The sequence below is a fragment of the Capricornis sumatraensis genome, chromosome 8, assembly GCF_032405125.1.
Source record: "Capricornis sumatraensis isolate serow.1 chromosome 8, serow.2, whole genome shotgun sequence".
Lineage (NCBI taxonomy): Eukaryota > Metazoa > Chordata > Mammalia > Artiodactyla > Bovidae > Capricornis > Capricornis sumatraensis.
This window is the reverse complement of record NC_091076.1, coordinates 101,171,682-101,193,583: the sequence shown is the minus strand read 5'-3', so window position 1 is coordinate 101,193,583 and position 21,902 is coordinate 101,171,682. Positions and strand designations below refer to the sequence as shown.

General features: G+C 59.6%; 1 protein-coding gene across 2 annotated transcripts; it reads right to left on the bottom strand.

The window, feature by feature from the left end:
• Positions 1-1,674: 1,674 nt before the first annotated feature.
• CEP131 (centrosomal protein 131) lies at positions 1,675-17,853 on the bottom strand. Of its 2 annotated transcripts, XM_068977247.1 has the most exons (26): positions 17,826-17,853; positions 15,175-15,363; positions 14,290-14,399; positions 13,702-13,816; positions 13,277-13,404; positions 12,939-13,055; positions 12,278-12,433; positions 10,896-11,013; positions 10,429-10,545; positions 10,078-10,228; positions 9,462-9,556; positions 8,812-8,994; positions 8,269-8,445; positions 8,066-8,191; positions 7,831-7,956; positions 6,663-6,779; positions 6,148-6,250; positions 5,257-5,458; positions 4,809-4,916; positions 4,579-4,696; positions 4,206-4,280; positions 3,191-3,333; positions 2,934-3,111; positions 2,643-2,839; positions 1,868-1,928; positions 1,675-1,784 (listed from the first exon to the last, which is right to left on the bottom strand). In XM_068977247.1, the coding sequence occupies exons 2-26, from the start codon at positions 15,346-15,348 to the stop codon at positions 1,710-1,712; spliced, it is 3,270 nt and encodes a 1,089-aa protein (XP_068833348.1). In that variant the 5' UTR covers positions 15,349-15,363; positions 17,826-17,853; the 3' UTR covers positions 1,675-1,709. The 2 variants fall into 2 exon arrangements, with proteins under 2 accessions (XP_068833348.1, XP_068833349.1); XM_068977248.1 differs by lacking the exons at positions 1,675-1,784; positions 1,868-1,928; positions 2,643-2,839; positions 2,934-3,111; positions 3,191-3,333 and adding an exon at positions 3,732-3,856.
• Positions 17,854-21,902: the final 4,049 nt, after the last annotated feature.

Genomic DNA, 21,902 nt, shown 5'->3' with positions numbered 1-21,902 from the left:
TAGTCTAAAATAAATATAAAATAAATAGCAACTAATGTCATTAGCAAAAAAAAAAGTGAGAAATGTGCATTAAAATGATATATAACATAACTACATTTATTTAAGAATGTATTCCAATATCAAACAGCAACATTCAACAATGTAAAACCGCAATTACTTTTGCACCAACCTAATAGAAGCGGTAAGGGAATGTAAGATGCAGAAACCGGTACAGAAGGGCACCCAGCCTGCTCTCTGAACAGATAACTGAATGGATAAATGAATGGATGGATGGACGAACAAGTAAATGAACAGATGAATGAAAAGCTGCAAGTCAGGATGTGGGAAGTCAGGCACCATCCTCTTCATGGGAAAGCCACCACTGTCCATTTCCTGGCTGCCTCTCTGGCTGTCAAGAAAGCCATGCCCCTGTCCCACCAACTCTCTCTGAAAGCCACCCCCAAGTGTCTGTCTTCCTTTGTGTTGGAAACCTCGTCTGCAAAAATACTGTAGTTTAGTAATTTACAGCCGTTTCCCCCTAGCAACTCCCAAAAACAGCTTCAGCTAAAACTACATTTTGGGGGAGGATCAGAGGACCCAAAGGTGTGTCAGAACAGGCTGCTTCTCCCGGAGCTGGTCCCTGCCCAGTCCCCAGGGCCCCCGGCCTGGAGACCAGCAAGCAACCAGCTCCCTCTGCTTGTGTGGCCGCTTGTTGGGGAGGGGAGGCAGGCCCAGCATCTGAAGCCAGGAGGGCCCTGGCCCAGGGCGGCCCTGCTCTTTCACTGCTGCATCTGGCTCCAGCCCCAAGTTCTGCGAGCAATCAGCTCTGGCACAAAGGAAGGAAGCAGCCATCCTGTGCAGATGAGGAAACTGGGGCCCCGACACCCCAAGGCAGGGACAGGGGTGCCAGGAGGGCCCTCAGGTCAGCGCTCCTGTGAGCTGCTTCAGGCTCGTGGGAAGTCCGGCTCTGCCCTTGTGGCCATCGAGACTGAGAGTGACTGCTGCTGGAACCTATGCTAGTGAGAGTCCAACCCCCAGGACCTTCTGAGAGTGCAAGAGGGGCAACACCTCCACCAGGGCCAGCCCCTGCGACCCCATAAGTGCCAGCTCTCCCCAGTGGCCTGGCCTAGCACCCTCGGCCAGGGCAGTTGCGGTGACAGAGTGCCTGGTAGGCAGGTAGGGGAGGTGCCCTCTAGCTCCCTTGCCCGGTCCTTCCAGGATAGGTCTCTACCCTTCTCAGGGCAAGGCTGGTCCCAGGCCCATTTCTCGAGGGCTCCAGGCTGTCACACCCCCAGGGAGTGTCCTGACTCAGGGAAGGAAGGACAGGGCCTCAGGGAAGCTGGCTGGTTTCTAGCCATGTGCAGGGGTTGGGGAGGGGCTCAGAGGGCTTTCCCTGTGGGTGGGGGGGTTGCGGCAAGGGGGCACAAGGGTCACAGGGCTCGTCCAGGCTCAGGCCAGAACAGGGGGCCACTCCCTCTGCTTGGGGCCTAGGGCCCGAGCTGGGGAACTGCAGGGCCAGGCAGGAAATGTCGGGGTAGGGGGGCAGATCGAGAGCAAAGCTGGGTTGGGTACCCCACACCTGGGCTCGAGGAGCCTCCATCCCCACCACCCCAGGCCCCAGACCAGGAGAGACGAGTCAGGGTCACGCAAAGCAATAAAAGACGCCTCTTTACTGTCACCACACAGCCTCAGTGTCCCGCAGGGCAGCCGCAGCCTGCGGCAGTCGGTGGTCACTTGGCGCTCGGAAATGGCCGCCTGCACTGCTCCAGCAGCTCCTCCAGGTGGTCAGCCCGCTTCATCGCGGCCTGCAACACCCGGTGCACCCTGGTCAGGCCAGGGCCACCCCACCCCACCCCACCCCTCAGGCAGGCCAGCAGCGGGGACCCACCTGGTGCTGTTTCCGGAGGCTGCTCACAGCCTCCTCCTTCTTTGCCAGAGCCATCTTCACCCTGTGGGGGAGTGCACAGTGAGCTTCTGTGCAGGGTCCGAGCCAGACCCCCAGGCCAGCCTGCAGCTGAGTGCGTCAGGGTGGGTGGTGGGAGATCTCCATCCCCGCCCCGCTCCCTCCAAAGAGCAGGAGGAGCCACTGTCTGGCCCAGCCCATCCCAGTCCTGCTGACTGGGGCACTGCGCCACCTGGAGGAGCTGACAACAGGATCTGTAACCCCACAGCTGACCCCATGTGAAGCCATGCCCTTTGGGAAGGGCTCCCTGCTGAGAGGAGGCCAGGAAGCCCCCACCACATGCCTGCTTCAAAGAGCACCCACGGAGCAGGGGCGAGAGGCCAGAGACCTGGGAAGGACTAAGGGATCGCTGGCGGGGAGGGGAGGAGAGCGGTCAGCCTATTCGCACAGCACCCACTCCACCCGGTCCCCAGGGGCCAAGGGCCAGGGAGCTCCTCTCTGGACACCCACAGGTGGGGCACCTGCCCTGGTTTGGGATGGCTTCCTCCAAGGCCCTGGAGCCAGCATCACACAGAGAGGACAACCGAACCTCAAGCAGGGAGCCCCCGGCTGCAGCTGATGGACGCATTCCGCATCAGTGGGAAGGAGGGAGCGCAGCCGTTCACCGTCCTTGGCCCAGAATCCTCTTTGGAGCCACAGGGTCCTGCCTGCCTTCCCCAGCCCTCTGCTCCCCAGGAGCCCTGTCAACCCGGAAGCCCACCTCCCATGAACCTCCTCCAGCTCCGCTTGCTTCTCCCGCGTGAGCTGCTCCAGCTCCAGCCGCTGGCGGGCCCGCAGCTCAGCCAGCTCGGCCTTGATCTGCCGGTTCTCCTCCTCGGATGTTGCCAGCCGGTCGGCGAACTCCTGGCGAAGGACCTGGGCGAGGCTGCTGCGCTCGCCAGTCAGCTGCTCATTCACCTGGGGGACATAGGGGACGACAGGGACAGTGTGAGTGGATGGCGGGGGCTGGGGGCCAGGGGCCAGGGCTCAGGTGCCTGATCCGCCCGCTCACCGCTTTCACGTCCGCCAGCTCCTTCTCCTTCTGTCGCACCAGGCCCTGCAGACGCACGTTCTCCCCTTCGGCCTCCCCGAGGCGCCCCTTCAGCTCCGCACACCGCTCCTGGAGCTTCCGCTCTGACTGCTCCAGCTCCGAGAGCTCCGCCTCGTACTTATCCCGGAGGCGCTTGACCCTGGCAGCAGGAGGAGCCGGGTCAGGGGCAGCTCTGTGGTCCATCTCCGGGCCTTGCTCCGGGATTCTTGGGGCCTCACCGGTTCTCTGCGGCCCGTTCGCTCTCCTCCCTGGCCTGCGTCATGTCAGCCTCCAGCCGGTGGATGACCAGCTCAATCTCCTTGTCCCGGCCTTTCCGGATCTCCTCCTTTAGCTCCCGTTCTCGGTTCAGCAACCATGCTTCCTGCAGGGGAGGCAGAGGGGGGCTAGGGGAGCTGGCTGAGGGTAGCAGAGGAGGCTGAGGACCTCACCTGTCCTCACGGGGGAGGGCCATGCCCCGTCATCAGGACCCAGCACGGGACCCCAGCAGGGGCCTGAGTGGGAACTGTCAGCACAGCCTAGTTCTCCCACTCAGAGACGATGTCTGCTGCCAAACTGGTCCTGATAAAAGAAGGGACCTCATCTGGCTGCTGAGGGCAGGGTGGGCCACCCACACGGCCGGGGGCCCCCACCCGGGAATGAGAGCATCAACGGGGCAGCCTCTGGGAAAGCAACCTGGAAATCCCATCTAGCTGAAGACACCACGCCCTCTGACTCAGCCAAGTCTGGGAACATACCCCACAGATACGAGGACCCCTCCATGCGTGGCTGTGGGAAGTGGACAGGGTGGCCACTGGGCCACTACTCAGGCTTTGTCCCCTAGTTGATGGCTTGCGTGGCCCCTCTGTGCCTTTCTACCACCAAGAGAGCGTGGTGCCACAGCCTATCTGGAGAATGGCATGAGAGGATAAGGGGAGATCTGCTCCCAAGTGGGACCCTCACACTGGTTTCAGGTCAGCCTGTCAACTTTCAGAACAGTCAGCTGGGCGAGGGGAGGGGGAGGAACATCCACCACCATCCTCTGGGGTCCACTCCAGCCCCCCACTCTCTCCCATGCCCAGCTAGAAGTTCACTCAACTATGGCCAGAAGCACACTGCCAACCCCAGGCAGCCAGAACCCACACCCACCCAAGGGGAGGACACTGACGTAGGGCCTACAGGCCTGCTTTGAGGCTGGGCAGGAGGGGAGAGGGAAGGAAGCCCCCACCCTCTGTCCCGGCCTCACCCGCCTCCCACCTCCTTCTTGGCGGAGTTGGCTTCCCACATCTGTCTCTCCACCTCCAGCTGGTCCTTCAGGGCCTTCAGCTCCATCTGGGGACAGGCAACAGTGTGGCAGCAGCCTTGCCTGGCTGCTCCCCACCCAGAGCTGGGTCTGCCAGGGCCTGGACGGGCCTGAGGTCAACCTGAGGGTTTGTGGTGAGCTGGCTGGGGAGACCCCTAGTGTGAAACCAGGCTCAGCACAGTGCTTCAGGCAGCTGCTACCCTTGCAGGTGGGACGCTGGCACCGGCAGTTGCCCTCCTCCACCCCTGGCGGGTGCTTTCCTGCTAGACAGGCCCAGAGGGATGCAGTGGGGCCGGGGGCAGGGCCTGGGCCGGGGGCGGGGCTGACCTGGTGCCTGCGCTCCTGCTCCTCTTTCCCCTTCTCAAACTCGGCCCTCAGGGCCCGGCCCCCCGCCGAGCTGCTCTCCTCTAGCTGCCGCCTCAGCTCATCCAGCTCTGCCCGCTGCCTGCAGGTGAGCAGGAGTCAGTCCTGGGAGGCTAGATGAGGCTGGGCAGGGCAGGGCAGGGCAGGGCAGGGCTGGGCAGGGCTGGGCAGGGCTAGACCCCGCCCCGCAGTACCTGGCGGCCTGCTGACCCAGCCGCTCCTTCTCCTCCGCAACCTCGTTGTAGAGCCGCCGCCGCTGCTGCTGCAGAGCCCGCTGCTCCTGCTCCAGGTGCTGCTCGAAGCTGTGGACACAGGACTCACTGGCAGGGGTCGGGGGTGGGGCGGACACAGGAGGACCTCGCACCACAGGGGCCCAGGACAGGCGCAGCCAGGACAAGCTCAGAACCCAGCAGCGGCCCCCGCGCCGTCCATCCCAGCCGGCCCCCAGAGCGCATCCTAGGAACTGAACTGCCCGGTACAGCTACAGCTGTCCTGCCCCTTGGCGTCCTGCACTAACCACCTCCCCCACCCCAGATTTCTCTGGCCCTGGAGGGAGGCCGCCAGGGAGCAGGTACTGCTCACTCTGGGAGTCTGTGCACACACCAGGCCTCGCTCCCCTACCCGTGTCCCCAGGACCCCCACCGCTGCTGGGCTCGCTCCCACTCCTGCCGGCCCAGCGCCTCCTTCTCGCGCTCCAGGTGCTCGCGGAGCTCCTCCGCCTGCCGTCCGTAGTGCTGCGCCGCGCGCTCCTCTGCCTGCTGCAGCTCTGTCGCATGCAGACCCTTGAGCTTCTTTACCTCCTGCTTGTGCTTTGCGATCAGCTTCTGGATCTCAGGCTCCAGGCCTGGGGGTTGGGGGGAGTACTGTGCTGTGGGACCTCTATCCACCACTGCGCTGCAGGGGCCCTGGCCTGCGCCTGCCTGAACGGTAAGGACCACTGACCTCTGCCCATTGGGACACCAGGGCTGCAGACCAGCCAGGAGACCCCCTCCAGGGGCTCCAGCCCGAAGCACAGCTGAGCCCACCAGTGCCCACAGCGCCACTCCCTGCCTGCCGCACTGAGGCTCCCCCCTTGGTGCTCTGGCCTGCAGAGTCTCCCTGGAAGAAGGGGTCACTGAAGAGGAGGGTGTCCTGGGCAGGAGGGCCACGTGTGGGCAGGCACAGTTGGGGCTGTCCCACCAGTCCTTAGAGGGTTCCATGAGTGGGAGACGAGCAGCGATGCTGCTGGCAGCCATCCTCCCCTGACCAAGACCACCCCTCACCCCACCCCACTCACTCCCCTGGGAGCTGGAGGAGGCAAGAAGACCCGTCAAAGGGAGCCCGGGCCCCCAACCTGGACGGGGCCCTGTGTCAGGACACTGGTCTGTGGCCAAGCTCGTGTGCTGCCAGCCTCGAACCAGTGGGGCCCACCCCTGGGTCTCACTGCTTCCTAGGAAGTCTCTGTGCCACACATGCGACTGGAACTATTGTCCTTACTCGAGACCCCCATGACTGTCCCGCCCACGTGGTGACTCCCAGCACAACGGCCCCCACCTTTGACCGTGATCTCCTTGATCTTCCGGGTTTTCTCATTGATCCACTTCTCTCTGCGGACTTTCTCCGTGGCGCTCATGAGTTCTTTGAGTTTCTTAATCTCCTATCAACAAGGAAACAGAGGAGCTGTAGGAAGCGGGAGGATGCAAAGACACCCTGCTCCCGGCTGCCCCATGGGTCTCAGGAGGCGGTCTTTCAACAGTGACCATGGACAAAGCAGAAGGGACTGCCATCCTTGTCTGATGAAAGCTGGGAGGAGTCAGTGGGGTCCCTCTGATCAGGGACCAGCGCTGTAGTAGGTCCCCGGTCACCTCCTCTGAACTACACTTCCTTATCTGTGACACAGGAGGAGTCTCCAAAGTCCCTTGGCCCCCACCCCAGGGTCGGCCACTTGCCAAGCTTTAGGGAAGCAGCTCGGAGGCCGAGGAATGAGGCGCCGGGGGCCACCTGTCCTGGGGTCCCTCCCACAGGGCCTCCAGGCCTGGGCCAGGTGGTGGGAGGGCAAAGGGGTTCACCAGCTCATGCTGCTCCTGCAGCTGGGCCTCCCTGTCCTTGCGCCTCTGGTCCCCCAGCTTCAGCTCGGACACCAGGGCCTCGCACTTCTCACCCAGAGCCTTCTTGTCTTCGATCAGCTGCAACCAGGGGTGGAGGTGAGGCTGCTGCCCTGTGAGGCCAGAAGGCCCAGCCTCCCCTCACCCAGGAGCTCTGCACACCAAATCCTGAGCCTTGCTTCGCCCCCTGGTCTGAGGGAGGATCCTGGGTCCTGGGGAGCACACGTGTGGACAAGGGCGACAGCTGCCCAGGCGTCGATCCCCCTGGGACCTGGCTGGTGTCAGCAGCACTCGGACAGTGACGGTGCCTTGGCTACAAGGCCCTGACTATGGCCACACCAGAAGCTTCCTGGAACGGGGGTCATTCTGTCAACCCCGTCACTTGGCCTGTGGAGAAGGGCCTGCCCACTGCCTGCCAAGGTGTCTCCACAAAGCCCCCAAGACAGCCTTATCGAGGACTCCAGGCAGACCCCTGATTTGCAGACACCTATGGCCGCCAAGCAGAGTGTAGCTGGTGGTCACCGGAGGCCCCTCGGTTCCTCTGGGCTCTGTCCTCTCTCCACAGACCCCTCACACAGAGTTTTCCTCAGGAAAGGACCCGACAGGAGCTCAGCTGAGCACAGGGTGGGTGTGTAGCTTCCACCACCCTGTCAGGGGAGCTCTGGCTGCCCCGCCAGCCCCAGCAGACCAGGAGTGGCCTCCCCAGGAGAGTCCAAAAGTGCAGGAAAGTTCAGAGTCTGTCCTGCTGGGTGTGTCCTCAGGCCCCCAGAGGACCAACTGGTCCTGAGTGACCCCACAGGGCTGGACCCCACCTTGGACGTTCTCTGCCCACCCGCTCCTGCTGCCTGCCCACCCTGCTGGGTCGAGGAGCGTGGCCATGGGTCAGGGGAGGGTCATGGCTGTGGGGAGCATCATTGAGGAGGGTGGGGGGGCAGCACCGTGGGGCTGGTATGTGTTGGATCAGCCCCGGTCTCCACAGAGGGAGCTGCTATCTGTTTCTACAGAGGGAGAAGAAGGCCCACAGGGGAGGCCTGTGGGTCCAGAAACTCCCACCAAGCCTGAGCTGGTCTGGAACCCAGTCCCGTCCTCCTCCTGACCGCCTTGCCAAGCCCCGCCGGCCAGGCACCGCCACCTGGTCGATGAAGGACAGATGCCGCTGTATGGTGGCCTCGTAGTGCTCCTTCTGCTGCCGCAGCTGCCGACCCAGCTCCCTCTCCGTCTCTTTGACCCGCCGGAAGGTGAGGTCTCGCTGTTGTGCCTGTAGCGGGTGCGGGAGAAGCGACGGAGACGAGGCCCTCAAGGGTCAGGCTGGGGGCTTGCTCCGGCTGGGGCCCCGGGGACAGACGCAGTGCCGATGGGGACGTTACCAGCGCCCTCTGCAGCAGCACCATCGCCTGCTTCTTCTCCTCCACCTCCAGCTGTAGCCGCATCACTGATGTGCTGGCCTCAGACGCAGGCTCCAGGCGCCCCAGCCCCTCCTCCGGCATAGGGCCCTGCGAACGTGGCTGTGTCAGCAGGCCATGGTCGCCCGCTGACGACCTGCTGCCCCCCCTCAAGACCCCTTCCACACCTGAGGGGCTGAGGCCAGCTGGCCCTGCCCAGACTTCTCCATCTCATCCAAGAAGTTCATGATGCTCTGCAGCTTGGCCTCTGAAAGCAAGGTCCCAGCCTCAGGGGGGCCAGTGGCTGCACTCAGCTTCCCAAATTTCTCCAGGTTGTCCGCTGTCAGGGAGCTGGCATCGTCCTCCTGCGTGGGAGGGGTGCAGTGTTAGGGGCTGTTGGGACAGTTGAGGACTCTGGGTCGGCCTTCCAGAAGCTGCTCAGGGTCCCCTGGGGTAGAGGAAGGCCTGGTCTGGAGGGAGGGCCTCTCAAGCTCCCCAGACCCTGGCAGGGGGTACCAGTGGCAGAGAGATAGTACCTACCCCACCTCCACCCCTGGGTTCTTCCGAGGGTCCTAACCCTTAGTGAGCCCTGGGATAACTGGGGAGATTCAATCAGGTCCCATCTGGCCCTCCTTAGGGTGCTTACTAGAGCAGAGAGGAGACTGGTGGACTTCCCTGGCCCCCAAAGCACCCCTGGGACCTGAATGGGCAGTGCCAGGGCCCATGGTCACCTCATCGGTCCAGGCATATTTGTCCTTGTGGTAGGCCCGGGGGCAAGGCAGCGGTTCAGGTTCCTGCTCCAGCAGCTTCAGCGTGTCCAGCAGCTCGTCCAGGGTTGCCTTTGACTTGGCCCTGCTCCCAGCTGGGCCCATGCCCTCCAGGCCCTCACCAGGCACATCCTGGAGGCTGGCATCCTGCAGTAGATGGGCCATTAGAGGCAGAGACCACCAGAGAACAGAAGGGTGAAGCTTTCTCCACATGAGCACATGCCTGCCCAGCCACGTGGACTAAACTTGACCCGCCCCGCCCCGCGCCCCCGGCCCCTGACCCACCTCCAGGAAAACAAAAAGGGTGGCTTGGTGGGAGGGGTCTCTAGAGGCTGGAGGCTTTGGCGAATGCCTAACCTGAGCGTCCAGCTCTTTTCTATAGGCCTGTAGAGGTGCCACCCCAGCATCCATGAATACCCAGAGAGATTCCAGAGCAACCATTGAGACCTCATCCTTCCGCTGGATCGACAAGACCCATCCTGGGTGGCCTTTCCTGGTGTGAGTGACCCCACAGCCAGGGAGGGGCAGTGAAGGGGTAGGTACCAACCACCCCGGCACCGATGCTCCCCAGAGCCGAAGGCAGGCAGGCAGGGTGGAAAGGGCTGGGCCGAGACCTGAGGCTTGTCCTCTGAGAGCTGCCGGGGCTCTGGGGATGAGCTGAGGGCAGGCTGGCCGGCATCCTTCAAGTCTGCAGTGTGGAAGCTGGCCCCTGCACAACAGAACACAGCGTCAGCCCACCAGGGGGCTGCAGACATGGAGGAGCCCTTGGGAAGAAGCCAGGCAAAGGGGAGGCAGGCCTGGGACAGCACGTGCCATGGCGGACCTCATGGAGCAGTGGGGACACTGGGGAGCCCTGACCTTCTGGAGGGCGAGGTCACAGAGCTGGTGCAGCTGCTGCGAAAGAACCCTGTGTCCAGGCCCAGAGGAACTGGGACAGGAGTGGAGGAGCAGGGCCTGGTATCCGCTGATAGCAGCACTCCCAGTCATGAGTGGGAGCTGCCAACGGGGCAGTGGCAGAGGGCGCCAGGGGACGTTGGCAGAGGCTGCACCTTCTTAGCCAGGAGCCTCCCTGAGGCAGAGGGATGGGGAAGGATGCGGAGGTCTAGGCAGGGGGCATCTGCCTTTAGGGATAACTCCAGGGGAGTCACCATATCGGGGTGCCCGCACACAGAGCCAGAGGCGGTGGTAGGTGGACGGCAGGGTAGCCTCTGGCCTCTCAGCCCTGCTCACCAGTGTTATTGGCCTTGCGGGTCTGCTGAGAGGTGCTCCCTGGCCTCATGGCTGGCTCCTGGGTGGGCTGGGGCTTCTCCATCTCCCCCATCCCCTTCAGCGGCCCAAGGTCAGTGTTGCCTGATTTCTGGGCTCGCTTCTGTTGCAGTTCCTGTTGTGGGGAGCCCCTGTGAGCACCCGGGGCCAGGGGAGAGGGCCGCCCCTCATCCTCCCCGAGTCACACTTCCCAAGGCCCTGTGCCCAGGGTCTTGGAGAAGGGGGCAGTAGGGCCCCCAGGAACACAAGTGGTCTTGGCACAGAGGGTGCTCCCTCAGCGCCAGGCTCCCCACGCGGCTCAGGCCACCCCCTCACTTGGATGGCTGCCCTCCGGGCCTGGCGCGCCTTCTCCTCCCGGGCCTTCCTCCTGGCTGCCTCCTTCTGTTGGTGTTGGTCCAGGAGGGTCCCCTCTCCCAGCTGCTGCCGCTGCCCCTGCAGAAGCCAAGCCACAGTGGGTTTGACTGGAGAGACGGGGTGGCCCCATCCTGCCATTTCTCTGCCCCACAGAGGACAAGCCCCCTCTCTGAGGTGGTCAGCGGCTCCTGCAGATGGGAAATGTCTTTGCCTCTCAGCCAGAAACCCACCCCACGTTTCAGTAGGGGTGACCCGGCACCCAGGTCCTGTGACCGAGCAATTCGGGAGGGAGGAAGCTGACCCCCTAGATGAAGTGGACTCATGGGGCAATTCTAGGTTCAAGCCCACTGGTCAGAAATCTTGCCGTGCACAGCGGGAGCCCTGGGATTCACGCCCACCCCTTGGTTGGCTCGCACACCCACACTGACCTCTCGCTTGGACGCCAGCAGGCGCTCCAGGCGGGCGGCTCCAGCTCGGCGCAGCTGCACCTGGTGTCGGTACCAGCGCTGGATGGTGACAGCGGCCTGGTTTACCTGGTGGATGAACCTGCCAGAGAGGGGGGTCAGGGTGGAGGCGGCTGAGGCACAGCCTCCCTCCCCGGGTCTCCAGGAGGCCCGGCGGGCAGAGAAGCGGCGGTGCACGCGGCCCTTCTTCAAGTGCCAGCAGTCCCCAGGGAAATGGAAAAGCTCATCCCCAGACTACTTATGATCAATAGAAACTGAAAGGAACCCAGTGGCACACCACCACCTGTGGGCGAACACTGTGCTCCTGACGGTGCACTGCTCAGAGACAAAGAGCAACAAGTTAGAGGCCCTGCAGGCCGAGCACAGGGGCCACATGCCGGGGCTCCAGGCACAGCCCACCAGGGAAAGCAAACTAGAGGGCACAGGCTGGTGTGGCCAGGATTTTGGCCAGGAGGGGCTGGGTGAGGGGCACGTGAGGGGATCCCGGCGTAGAGGGTGATGTTGTTCTGACTACACACGCATTGAATTCATAAACCTGTGCCCTAAGAGGGGCATCCTGTTGCGTGTACATTTTACTCAGTAAGGCAGGTTAAACCCAAAGCCTTCATCTGGGCTCCCGGGACTGCTTGTCAATTCACTTGGCAAAGGTGCTAATGGACCATACAGGATGTCAGTGGTCACCGGCCGTGGGACATGCACCCAGAGGGGTGTCCCAGTGGGGACACCTGAGCCTTGCCCAGCTCCTCCCGCTCGCCCATTTCCAGGGCCCGGTTCTGAGCTCTGTTGGGACAGCTGTGATGACTGCTCAGCCAGGTGAGGCTCTCAGAGCCCAGGCTCTGATCACTACGTGGTTCCTGACCAAGCACGTCACAGACCTGCGGCCACAGCAGAAGATCCCACCATGCCCACACCCTGCCCTCCCCCGGGGCGGCCGGATTCCAGGGGCAGCCCCATCAGTGTTCTGACCTTTGCAGTTTTATATCTTCCTTCTGTTTAATGTTTTTTTACTTAGCAGTTTACTGAAGTGATTACATACTTATAAAACTTACCCATTTGGAATATATCATTCAATGATTTTTAGTAAATTGAGAGAGCTGTATGACCACCAGCATGATCCAGTTCTAGAATGTTTCCACTGATCCTAAAAGACCCCCTCTGCACTCCTCTGGCCCCAGCCAGCCACTTCTCTACTTTCTGATTCTGTAGATTTGCTTTTTTTGATGCTTTGTATAAAGAGAACTATACAACGTGTGGCCTTTTCAGCCTGCATCATCTTAAAACAATTCTTAAGTGGAGATTTCTCTCCCTGGCACCGCAGGCCTCCTCCCAGCCCCGGGGGTGGTCACCTCTCAGCCTCCTCCTCGGTCACCTCCTTCCGTCTGAGCAGGCCGGTGGTACCCCCTGAGTTATTCTGGACCACGTGGTTGCTGCGGGCCACATTCTTCTGCGGCTTCCCAAGGCTGCTGCCTTCGCCCTCGTCCGTGGCTGCCTTAATGATGTTGCTGACCAGGAGGGTGGAGAAAGATTCATGGCCACCTAACATGGCCCCCCTCTCCCGGCTCCCAGGGGATGGCTATGTCTGTGGCTCGGAGAGCCGCCTTAGCCTTGTCCCAGGGCCTGAGGACCCCAGGAGCGGGTGAGGTCCTGTTCTGACATGCTGGTCATCCTCAGGGTCACCTACTCCCCCACCAGTCCTCATCTGGTGGCACCCAGGGTTAAAGGGCTCCACACTGAAAACAGCAGGATCCCAGAGCTGGATGGTGACTCGACACCCATAGGCCGTCCCTGACCTGAGCATGCTAGGCACTGGACATGCGGGTGAGGGACTAGGGGTGGGGCTGCTCTGCTCAGCCTGCTCAAGGTCCCCCTTGGCTATGGTCTCAGATGGGGACTGGAGACTTGGGGGGCAGCTGTGGTTTCCTCGGTGGAACCCCAGATCAAGATGAGCCTGGGCTTGCCTGTGCAGCCCAGGTCACGCACTGTGGGAGGCTGCAGCCAGGGCCTTACTTGAGGGAGGGAGCCGTGTGGTTGGAGCTCTTGGGGGGCGGCGGCACCTTTTCTGAGGGGGTGTAGTGGTTGTGCACCATGGTGGTGACGCAGTTGCCCACGGCACCCTTGTTGCTCCTGCCGGGAGAGATGGGGGTGGGAGTGGCTTCAGGCTCTGGAAAGGACCCCCGATTCACGTAGTTGGCGCCAGGGCTCACTGTGGCACTGTCCCAGTGTCCCTGCCGGGCCCCCTCCACAACCACCATGCCCGAAGGTGGGGCCCTTCTCAGGACCCAGGGAAGCTCCATCAGGGTGTTCGGCCAAGAGGAACCCAAGCTGTGAGGCTGCAGCCAACACACCGGTTGTTGGCGGTAAAGCTGGGGGCCAGAGGCACCGTGCACTCTCTCCTCCTCGGGCCCACTGGCACATCGAGGGCTCCAGGACTCTGGGCGTCGGATGGCAAGGTAAAGGCCCTGGGCCGGTCGTCCTGTCGGTACACACAAGCGACAGTCCATCACCCTGCTGCACACGCCTCTGACGTGGGGCCCCTGCCCTGCCCCCACCGCCTCACCCACACATGGGGAGCTGTGAGATGACCCAGGGGCCAGGACGGTCTTTGCTCCTCCTCACATTGACCGCTGTGGTCAAAGCTACTAACTAACACTGATGCCCCCTGCCCCCCACCAGCCCGTCCTGCAGGGCAGTGAGAACAAAGTCGGAACCAGGCGTCAGCCCCAGTGAAACAGCCTGATGGCCTGTCGACTCAGCTCAGCTGCATCCTCACCAGCACATTCCACGTGGCTCCCTTCTCACTGGAGGCTTTGCTCAGACTGGCTGGCCTTTTTCTCCCACTGGGGCTGCCCTCGAAGAGAGTCAGGAAGTCTGGGGGCTCCGCCGGCCTGAGTCACAGAGAGGATGGCAAGCAAGGTCAGTCACAGGGCGTGGGGAGCCCGGCTTTAGGAATCCAGATGAGAACTCGTCTTACAAGGGGCCAGGAGGGGCCAGGTCACTGATGGGGTCTCCTACTCCCAAGCTTGCGGCATGAAATATCACTTCTCAGCCCCGCTCTGACAACCACGCCTGGAAGAGACGCTCGCACCCTGTTCTGTGGCCACCGTGACAGCCCCAGGGAAAGTGCAACAAAGACAAGGGAGAGGGGCAGGCTGGGGGGGTGTGGGGGGGGGGTGCGGGGGGCGGTGGGCAGCCTTGAGGTTCACATCTCTGCATAGGAAATGACAGGTCAAGACTCATCCTGCCTACCTTGCCCCGCACTGGTCCCTCTGTTCAGCTGGCGCTCACGCCAGTGAGGCTGGGAGAAGGACTGACCAAGGCAGGAAAGCAGGACGGGAGTACCTGGGGGGTCAGAGGTTACCTGAAGGGGCTGGGCCATGCCTGGTTGGCTTGTGGCTGGTTGACCTGCGTGGCGCTGTTAGATCTGCGAAGGTTGTTGATGGCCCGGGAGCCTCCGGGCCCTGGGTTCTCCTGCAAAAAGGGGGGAAGCAACTGACCGTGTGGCAGAGGTTTCAGACGCTTGAGAGTCCACTCAGGGCCAGGCCAGGCTTGGACCCAGATTGAGTGAGAGGCTCTCCTGGGTCACACGTAGACAGGTGAGCAGGGGGAGCAGGTGACAGGTGGGCGGGGGAACACCCTGGGGGCCCTGGGTTTGCCTGGCTGAGGCGGGGCAGGTCCCCGGCCTCTCACATGAAATGGGAGCGCCTCACCCCTGGCAGGTGGAAGGTCCAAGGGGAGGCATGTGACTCCTGCCCAGGCACCACAGCAAAGGCTACCATCCTCCTCATCACCTTCTCACCAATGAGCCTGGCCGTTCACTCCCCATGGCAGCTCTTGTCCCAGAGTTCCTGTTGCCATCCAGCTGCCCACCTGCCGCCTACTGCCTGCCCTGCACAGTATCTCCAAGGCCACCAGGAGCCCCTCCTTCCCCACACATCAACCTCATTTATAGAGGAATCATACAAATCCAAATGTTGCTGGAACAGGAGGGATGAAGGGCTTGGTGCTGGCAGGATCTAGGCTCTATGTGGGGCCAGGTGACCCTCGCAGCAACCTATTGGGGAGTCAGCTCCCTAGTCTATCAGCCAGAGTACTTCCTGCCCCCGGATAGCCCCAGGGATGAATGGGATAATGGACATGAAGGTGCCTGTTGAGGTGTGCATCTCAGACGCCAGGAGTCAGACGCCACCCCAAGACAGGGGGCCCTGAATAGCCCCCAGACCTGACACCCAGCTCTGATACTCACCAGCATCTTCCTCCTTGGCTCACTGCCCGTGACCACGGAGATGGAGCGGGTGATGGGCTTGGTGGCGGAAGCACTATTGGGGCGCCGGTTCATGGGTGGAGGGAGGCCTGTCAGACTCAAGTCCACACCTTCCAGGCTGCCCTCAGGGAGGCTGAGGGCCCTGGAGCCTTTCATGGTGGACAGGTGGCCCTGAGAAGAGAATAAGGGAGGTGAGCAGGCGTCCTCCGAGGGCCCAGGCAGCACGCACACCCTCTCCAGCTCAGCCCCAACGACCCAGGGCTGAGGGTCCAAGTCTGCATGCCGCTCAGCTCCCCAGAGGCCTGCCGTGCCCACCACCCTTGTTGCTCAGTGGCTGTCTCCTTATCAGGAGCAGAAGCGAGTGGCAGAGCAGGAAGCTGAGCATTAACAGCAAAAGGAGGTTTCCTGGGGTCAAGATGACCCTCCCTGGAAGGGCACTGCAGGGGATGACCCTGGGCTGCTGAAAGTCATAGGTATGAGCCCTCGTCCCATGACAGGTACTCTACCTGCCTAGGCCCCATATTCCTCATCTGTAAAATGGGCCTTCAAAAGTGCCTCCTCACAGGGTATCATGAGGTTCAGACGAGGCGGCCACGAGGCTGGCCTGTGGTGAGCACCCCACAGGCGATATTCAAACTGGGATTTGTTAAAGCCCCTAAACTTACCTGGCCACGGAACTCTCCCTCTGTCTCCTTAGAGCCATCCAGAATACCCAAGAGCTCCTGGGAGGCAGCATCTACTCTCCTGTCCAGGTTCCCCTTCCTCCCCTCCTAGGGTGGCACTTCCACAGTGTATGTTGCTGGCCCTTCCCCATCCGACTGCTCAGCCCTGGGCCTCTTCCCTCCATCCTAGGGGACAGCCTCTGGCCTCCTGGCGTCAAACACCATCTCTGCATGGCCGGTTCCCACAGGCATATCTCTCACCACCCCCTTATGCCCTAGTTCCCAGCTTGGCTGACCATGGAGTACATGGCACCTCAGACCCAAACAGACTCCTGACTGCCACCTCCAGCTGCCCCTCCCCAGTGGGTGTTTTCTGAAACTGGCTCAGACCAAAGATTCAAGTCTCGTCCTGACCTCTTCCGCCTCTCACCTCCGCCCCTGCCCCCTCAGGCACCCGGCTGGTACCCCTTTCCCATCAGTCCCTTCCCTCCACAACCCCCGTCTGAGCCCCCATCTCTTCAAACTGAAAAACCATGGCAACCCCTCCTCTGGCCCTGCCTGACCAGCCTAGCCTCTCCCCACACAGCAGCCTCAGCTGATCTTTCTGAATCGGGTCTCAGATCAGGGTGGGAGGACACTCAGGCAGGGGGAATAAAGTCACCAGGCCTGGACTGAGAACAACGCCCCTCAGACCTGACCCTGCTCTCTGTGACCTCCTCACTGCCTCCCTTGCCCTCCTTCGATCTGCTTGAGCCTCCCCTGGGATGTCATGAGGCGCCCCCGCCCCTCCCACTCAGAGGACTGCCCGTCCCTGTCACTCCTCGCTCCCTCATCCTGCTTCACTTGTCTCCCTTGGCCACCTGCCCACACAGGTTGGTCTGTGCACTGCCTGATGCCCTTGTAAGAATGTAAGGTCCACGAGGGTGGGGACCCTGCAACTCCAGGATCTGGCATGTGGCACGTGCTCAGGTAACCAGAGGGGATGAGCTGGCACCAGGAGGGACCAGGAGGGAATGAGCATAGCCCTCCATGGCATGGAGGACTCTGGTGGGCCAGCGGGCACACACCATCGTCACCCAGGGTCAGCACTGCAGCCTCCATCAGCCCCAACAGCCACAGCAGAGGCTTTGGTGCCTATTCTCCAGAGTGAAGGCAGAGGCTGTCCCTGCCACTCACTAGGCCAGTGTCCTCGGGTATGTGTTTCCGGTAGTGTGAGTGAAATTTAACACCCTCCTCTCCTCCAGGCACCAGCCACACCCAGCCTAACTGGGCCCACTGGAGGGGCTGGCACCCTTGAGCAGCAAGGAGTGTGGGGGGCTCTGGGATGGTAAACAAAGCCTCTCCGTGGAACCCTCCAGACTAGATCTCATCTTGCATACAGAGGTGTCCCTCCCAGGATCTGAAGGTGGTGTCCAGAGCCTCCACCTGGACCTCTCAGGATGAGCTGTCCCAAAACCCAGGGAAGCTTCCCTGCAGGCAGCTCCCCATGCCCCTGGGGTTTGGCTCAAGGCAGGAAGAGCATCCTCCCAGGAAGGCGGTAGGAGCTCACGGACCCTGGGGCATGAGCCCCTCCTCACCTGTGTGGGGGCGCTGAGGGGCCCTTACCTGCACCTTCCCCCTCTCTGAGTACCCTCAACTGCACGAGAACCCCCCTCATCTGCACGAGAACCCCCCTCATCTGCATGGACCCCTTCACCTGTATGAGTGCCAGGCCCTCTCACCTGCGCTGGCCTCCCCGCCTAGGCGGGCCCAGGACCACCTCACCGGCGCGGGGACGCCCTCACCGGCACGAGCCCCCTCTCACTGGCACGAGGCCCACTCACCGGCACGTTCCACCTCATCTGCACAGCCCGGGATGCCCCTCCCTGCGCGGGCCAGGATCCCCTCATCTGCGTAGGCCAGCCCTTGTGCGCCGGTCCTGGAGATTCTTCACCTGCGGGGGCCACCCCAACTACACAGGGACCCTCTCACCTGCGTGAGGCGGGCCTGGAACTCGGGGCCTGTAGGACCGAACGGCGAGGGATGCGCGGGGCCCTCCAAGTGGAGACACGGGGAGCCTAGGCTTCGGGCCGACGACCTCGGGACCTCGCGCCCTCGCGCCCCCGGCCCCGGCGCCGACTACGAGGCCCGGTGACAATGAAGCGGTCGGGCGAGCGGCGGCAGCTAGCAACCAAACAGCCTGGCACCTCCTCCCCGTCCGTCACGGAGGCCCGCCTTTCCTGCCCGCGCCCCTTCTGGATTGGCCCTCCGGCCGCCCACTCCGGCGTCCCGGGAGTTCATTGGGTGGCTCGGCTGTCCTTCGAGAAGTTCAACCGTGGGAGGAGCCACAGGGAGCTGGGGTGGGGCCTGTGGTAGCGGCGGGCTGCCGATTGGATATGGCCACAGGAGGCGGGGTCTCGGCTGCGGTGGGGTGGGCCCTAGGCGGAGCCTCTGAGGAGGGGTGGGCGAGGAGGAGAAAGGGACTGCGCGTGGGGAGGGCCGTAGATCGCGCAGGGTAGCTCCGCGCTTCTTCTTACCGTGGGCCCAGCCAGCCTTCCGGGCTCCCACTCAGTCCCAGGCCGCGTCGTCCCCCTGGCTCCCATGCCGTCCCGCGGATCCCACACGGTCCCTGGGCTCTTGCGCGGTACTCGAGCTCCCTCCTTGCCCAGGCTCGTCTGGACACCTGGGTCCAGTTACCCTCTGAAAGCTCCGTTTTGGGATCTGGACCCGCGAGTCCCAGGGAGGCCCGCTGTGAAGCTGTCAATAGGGGCCCTTGCTCGGGCGACCCTGACACCTACCCTCACCCTTAATGCCCGCTCCCCTCCTTACACCCAAGACCGCGCGGTGGCGACGTTGTCCTTTTTTTTTTTTTCATGTCCTTTTCCTGTCTTGATAATGCCATCCTCCCCACCCCCCGTTTTTTTTTTTTTTTTTTTTGCCTCCTTCTCCGAAGTTTTAATCCACCACTTCCACTCCCCCCCGCACCCCCGCCCCCACGCCTGGAGGTTGTTTTCTATCGTTTCTCACGTCCAGACCACTGTCCCCGCTGGCTCTCCTCTTTGGCATCCTGCGTGTTTCCCTACCTGCACTGTGCGCCCTTCCCAGCGCGCAGGTGGACCCGGCACACCCAGCTCAGCGCTACCCAGTAGCTACCCTACGCCCCCAATCTGTGATCCCTTCACCAGGAAAGCCCCCTCTCTTCCACGAACTTTCTGGTCTCGCCAACATTTTTCCCTTCAAAATAACAAATAGCACATTGCTCATTTTTGTCCCGTTTTTATAAATCAAATACTATTTTTACTTCAAAAAATTCTAATTTATATCAATAAAAATCATATTTTTGGGTGTACAGCTGAGTTTTGACAATGCAGAGAGCTGTTTAGGTTTCCCTGGTGGCTCAGATGGAAAGAATCCCCCTGCAATGCCTTCAACTCAGGGTTCAATCCCTGGGTTGGGAAGATCCCTGGAGAAAGACATGGCAACTTGTATTCTTGCCTGGAGAATCCCCACAGACAGAGAAGCCTGGTCATCTACAGTCCATGGGGTCGCTGAGTCAGAATTGACTGAGCAACTAAGTACACACACAGAGAGCTGTTTTACCACCACCACAAACAAGGCACAGAACATTCACTCCCCTCTCCAAACCATGGGCTGCCTTTCTGTAGCCATATCCTCCCCACCCCTTGTCCCAGTCACTTCCAACCTGCCGTCTGTCAGTCTGTCACTATGGTTTTGCCTTTTCCAGAGCCTTGGAAATGCAGTCCTGTGCTGTGTACCATTTTGAGTCTGGTTTCCTTCACTTAGTCACATGAGTCTTCCCTATTCCTCTTTTCTTCATTGCTAACTAGTATTCCACGGTGTGGGTGAACCATCCTTTATTACACAGCAACCAAGGGCTTAAGGGTTGTTTCAGGTTCGGGGCAATTATGAATGGAACTGTTGTAAACATTCACTTTTAAACATTTGTGTGAACTTAAGTTTTCATGTCACTTCGGTAAATACTTAGGAAGGGACTGCTGAATTGTATGGTAGGTAGGTAGGTGTTTATCTTTCTAAGATACTGCCAAACTTTTCCCAAAGGCAATGTACCTTTTTATTATGCTGCATTCTCACCAGCAGCCTGTGAATTCCATTTGATCCCCCTTGGCCTTACACTTGGTATTACTGGATTTTTATTTTTAATTAATACTAATATTAATGGGTGTCAGGACTTCCCTGGTGGTCCAATGGTTAAGAATCCTCTTTGCAATGAAGGGGACACAGGTTTGATCCCTTGTCAAGGGAGATCCCACAGGCCTTGGAGCCAACTAAATCCACACACCGTATCAAAAGATCTTAACACAATGAAGAGACCGGATGCTGCAACTAAAATAAATATTCTTAAAAAATAATACTAACAGGTGTGTAGTGGTATTCCACATGGTCTTCAACGGCATTTCCCTAACAATGTTGAGAAACTATCTGTGTGCTTCTCTGTCCAATATCCATATACCTCCTTTGGCAAAGTGTCCGTCCACATCTTTCACCCACTTTGTACATCGAGTTTGGAGTGTTCCTTCTATGTTCTTGATATAAATCCTTCCTGAGAGTTATGATTTGCAAATGCCTCCAGTCTGTAGCTTGTCTTTTTGTTCTTGTCATTCAAAGTAAAGTTCTTCAACTTTGATGATGCCTAGTTTTTTCTACTAGTTTGTGCTTTTTCTCTCTCATAGAAGCCTTTGCCTAATCCATGGACAGAACATTTTCTGCTAGGTTTTCTTCTGGAAGTTTAACTTCTAGGTAGGGTTATGGCTAACTTTAAATACTGTGTAAGATATGAGAAGGAGCCAAGGTTCATTCTTTTCTTCCAGTTGTTTCAATACTATGTGTTGAAAGTCTATCCTTTCTCCATTGAATTACCTTGACACCTGTGGAAAACCAACTGACCATATCCATGTGGCTGTTTCTGAATTGTCTATACTGGCCCACTGATCTATGTCTAAACTTTCACACATCCCACAGTGTTGACTAGTGCTTCTTGACAGTATGTTTTCAAAGTAGGTACTGTGAGCCCTCTGTGTGCTTTTTCAAAATCACCTTAGCTATTCTAATTGCTTTGACTTTGGTTGTAGCTTTTAGGATCAGTTTGTTTCCATTTACCCCCCCAAAAAAAAAAATCTAGATGGGAATTATGTTAAACCTGCAGATCAATTTGGGAAAAATTGACATCTTAACAGTAAAACTCTTCCAATCTATAGTGTCTCTCTCCATTTACGTAGGTCTTCATTGTGTTCTTTCATCAGTCTTTTGTACTTTTCAGCATACAGATCCTATATATACACACAGTTAGATTTATACCTAACTATTTCAGTTTTGGGATGCTATCATAGAGTATCTATTTCGGGCCACACTGGGTCTTCGTTGCTGCGTGTGGGCTTTCTCTAGCTGTAGTGGGCAGGGGGTACTCTTCCTTGCGTTCTCATGGTGGCGGCCCCGCTTGCTGTGGAGCACAGGCTCCAGACGCGCAGGCTTCAGCTGCCGTGGCACGCGGGCCCTAGAGCATGGGGTCGGTAGCTGTGGCACAAGGGCTTAGCTGCTCCGAGGCATGTGGAATCCTCCTATACCAGGGACGCCCCAATAACAGATTTTACAATGTAAATGTCCAATCGTATATCGCTCGTATATGAAAATACAATTCAGTTTTACTCAACAGCCTGTGTTCTTGCCAAACAGTCATAGGATTTTTTGGTGTAATCTATGCGATTTTCGACATAAATAATCATGCTTTCTGTGGTTAGTTAAGTTTTATTTCTTCCTTTGTATTTGTCTTTTCCCCCATTGTTTCACTGAAGTGGCTGGCGCTTCCAGGACAATGCTAAACAAAAGTGGTGAGTGTGGACATTCCCGTCTTGTTCCCAATCTTGGAGGGAAATCACTCAGCCTTTTGACATTAAGTATGGTGTTGCAGAGTTGGACACGACTGAAGCAACTGTGTACACACACAAGCACTCAGTCCATCCCCTTTACTGGGTGAAAGAAATTCTTATATTTCTAGTTTGCTGAGTTTTTTTTTTTTTAATCATGAATGTT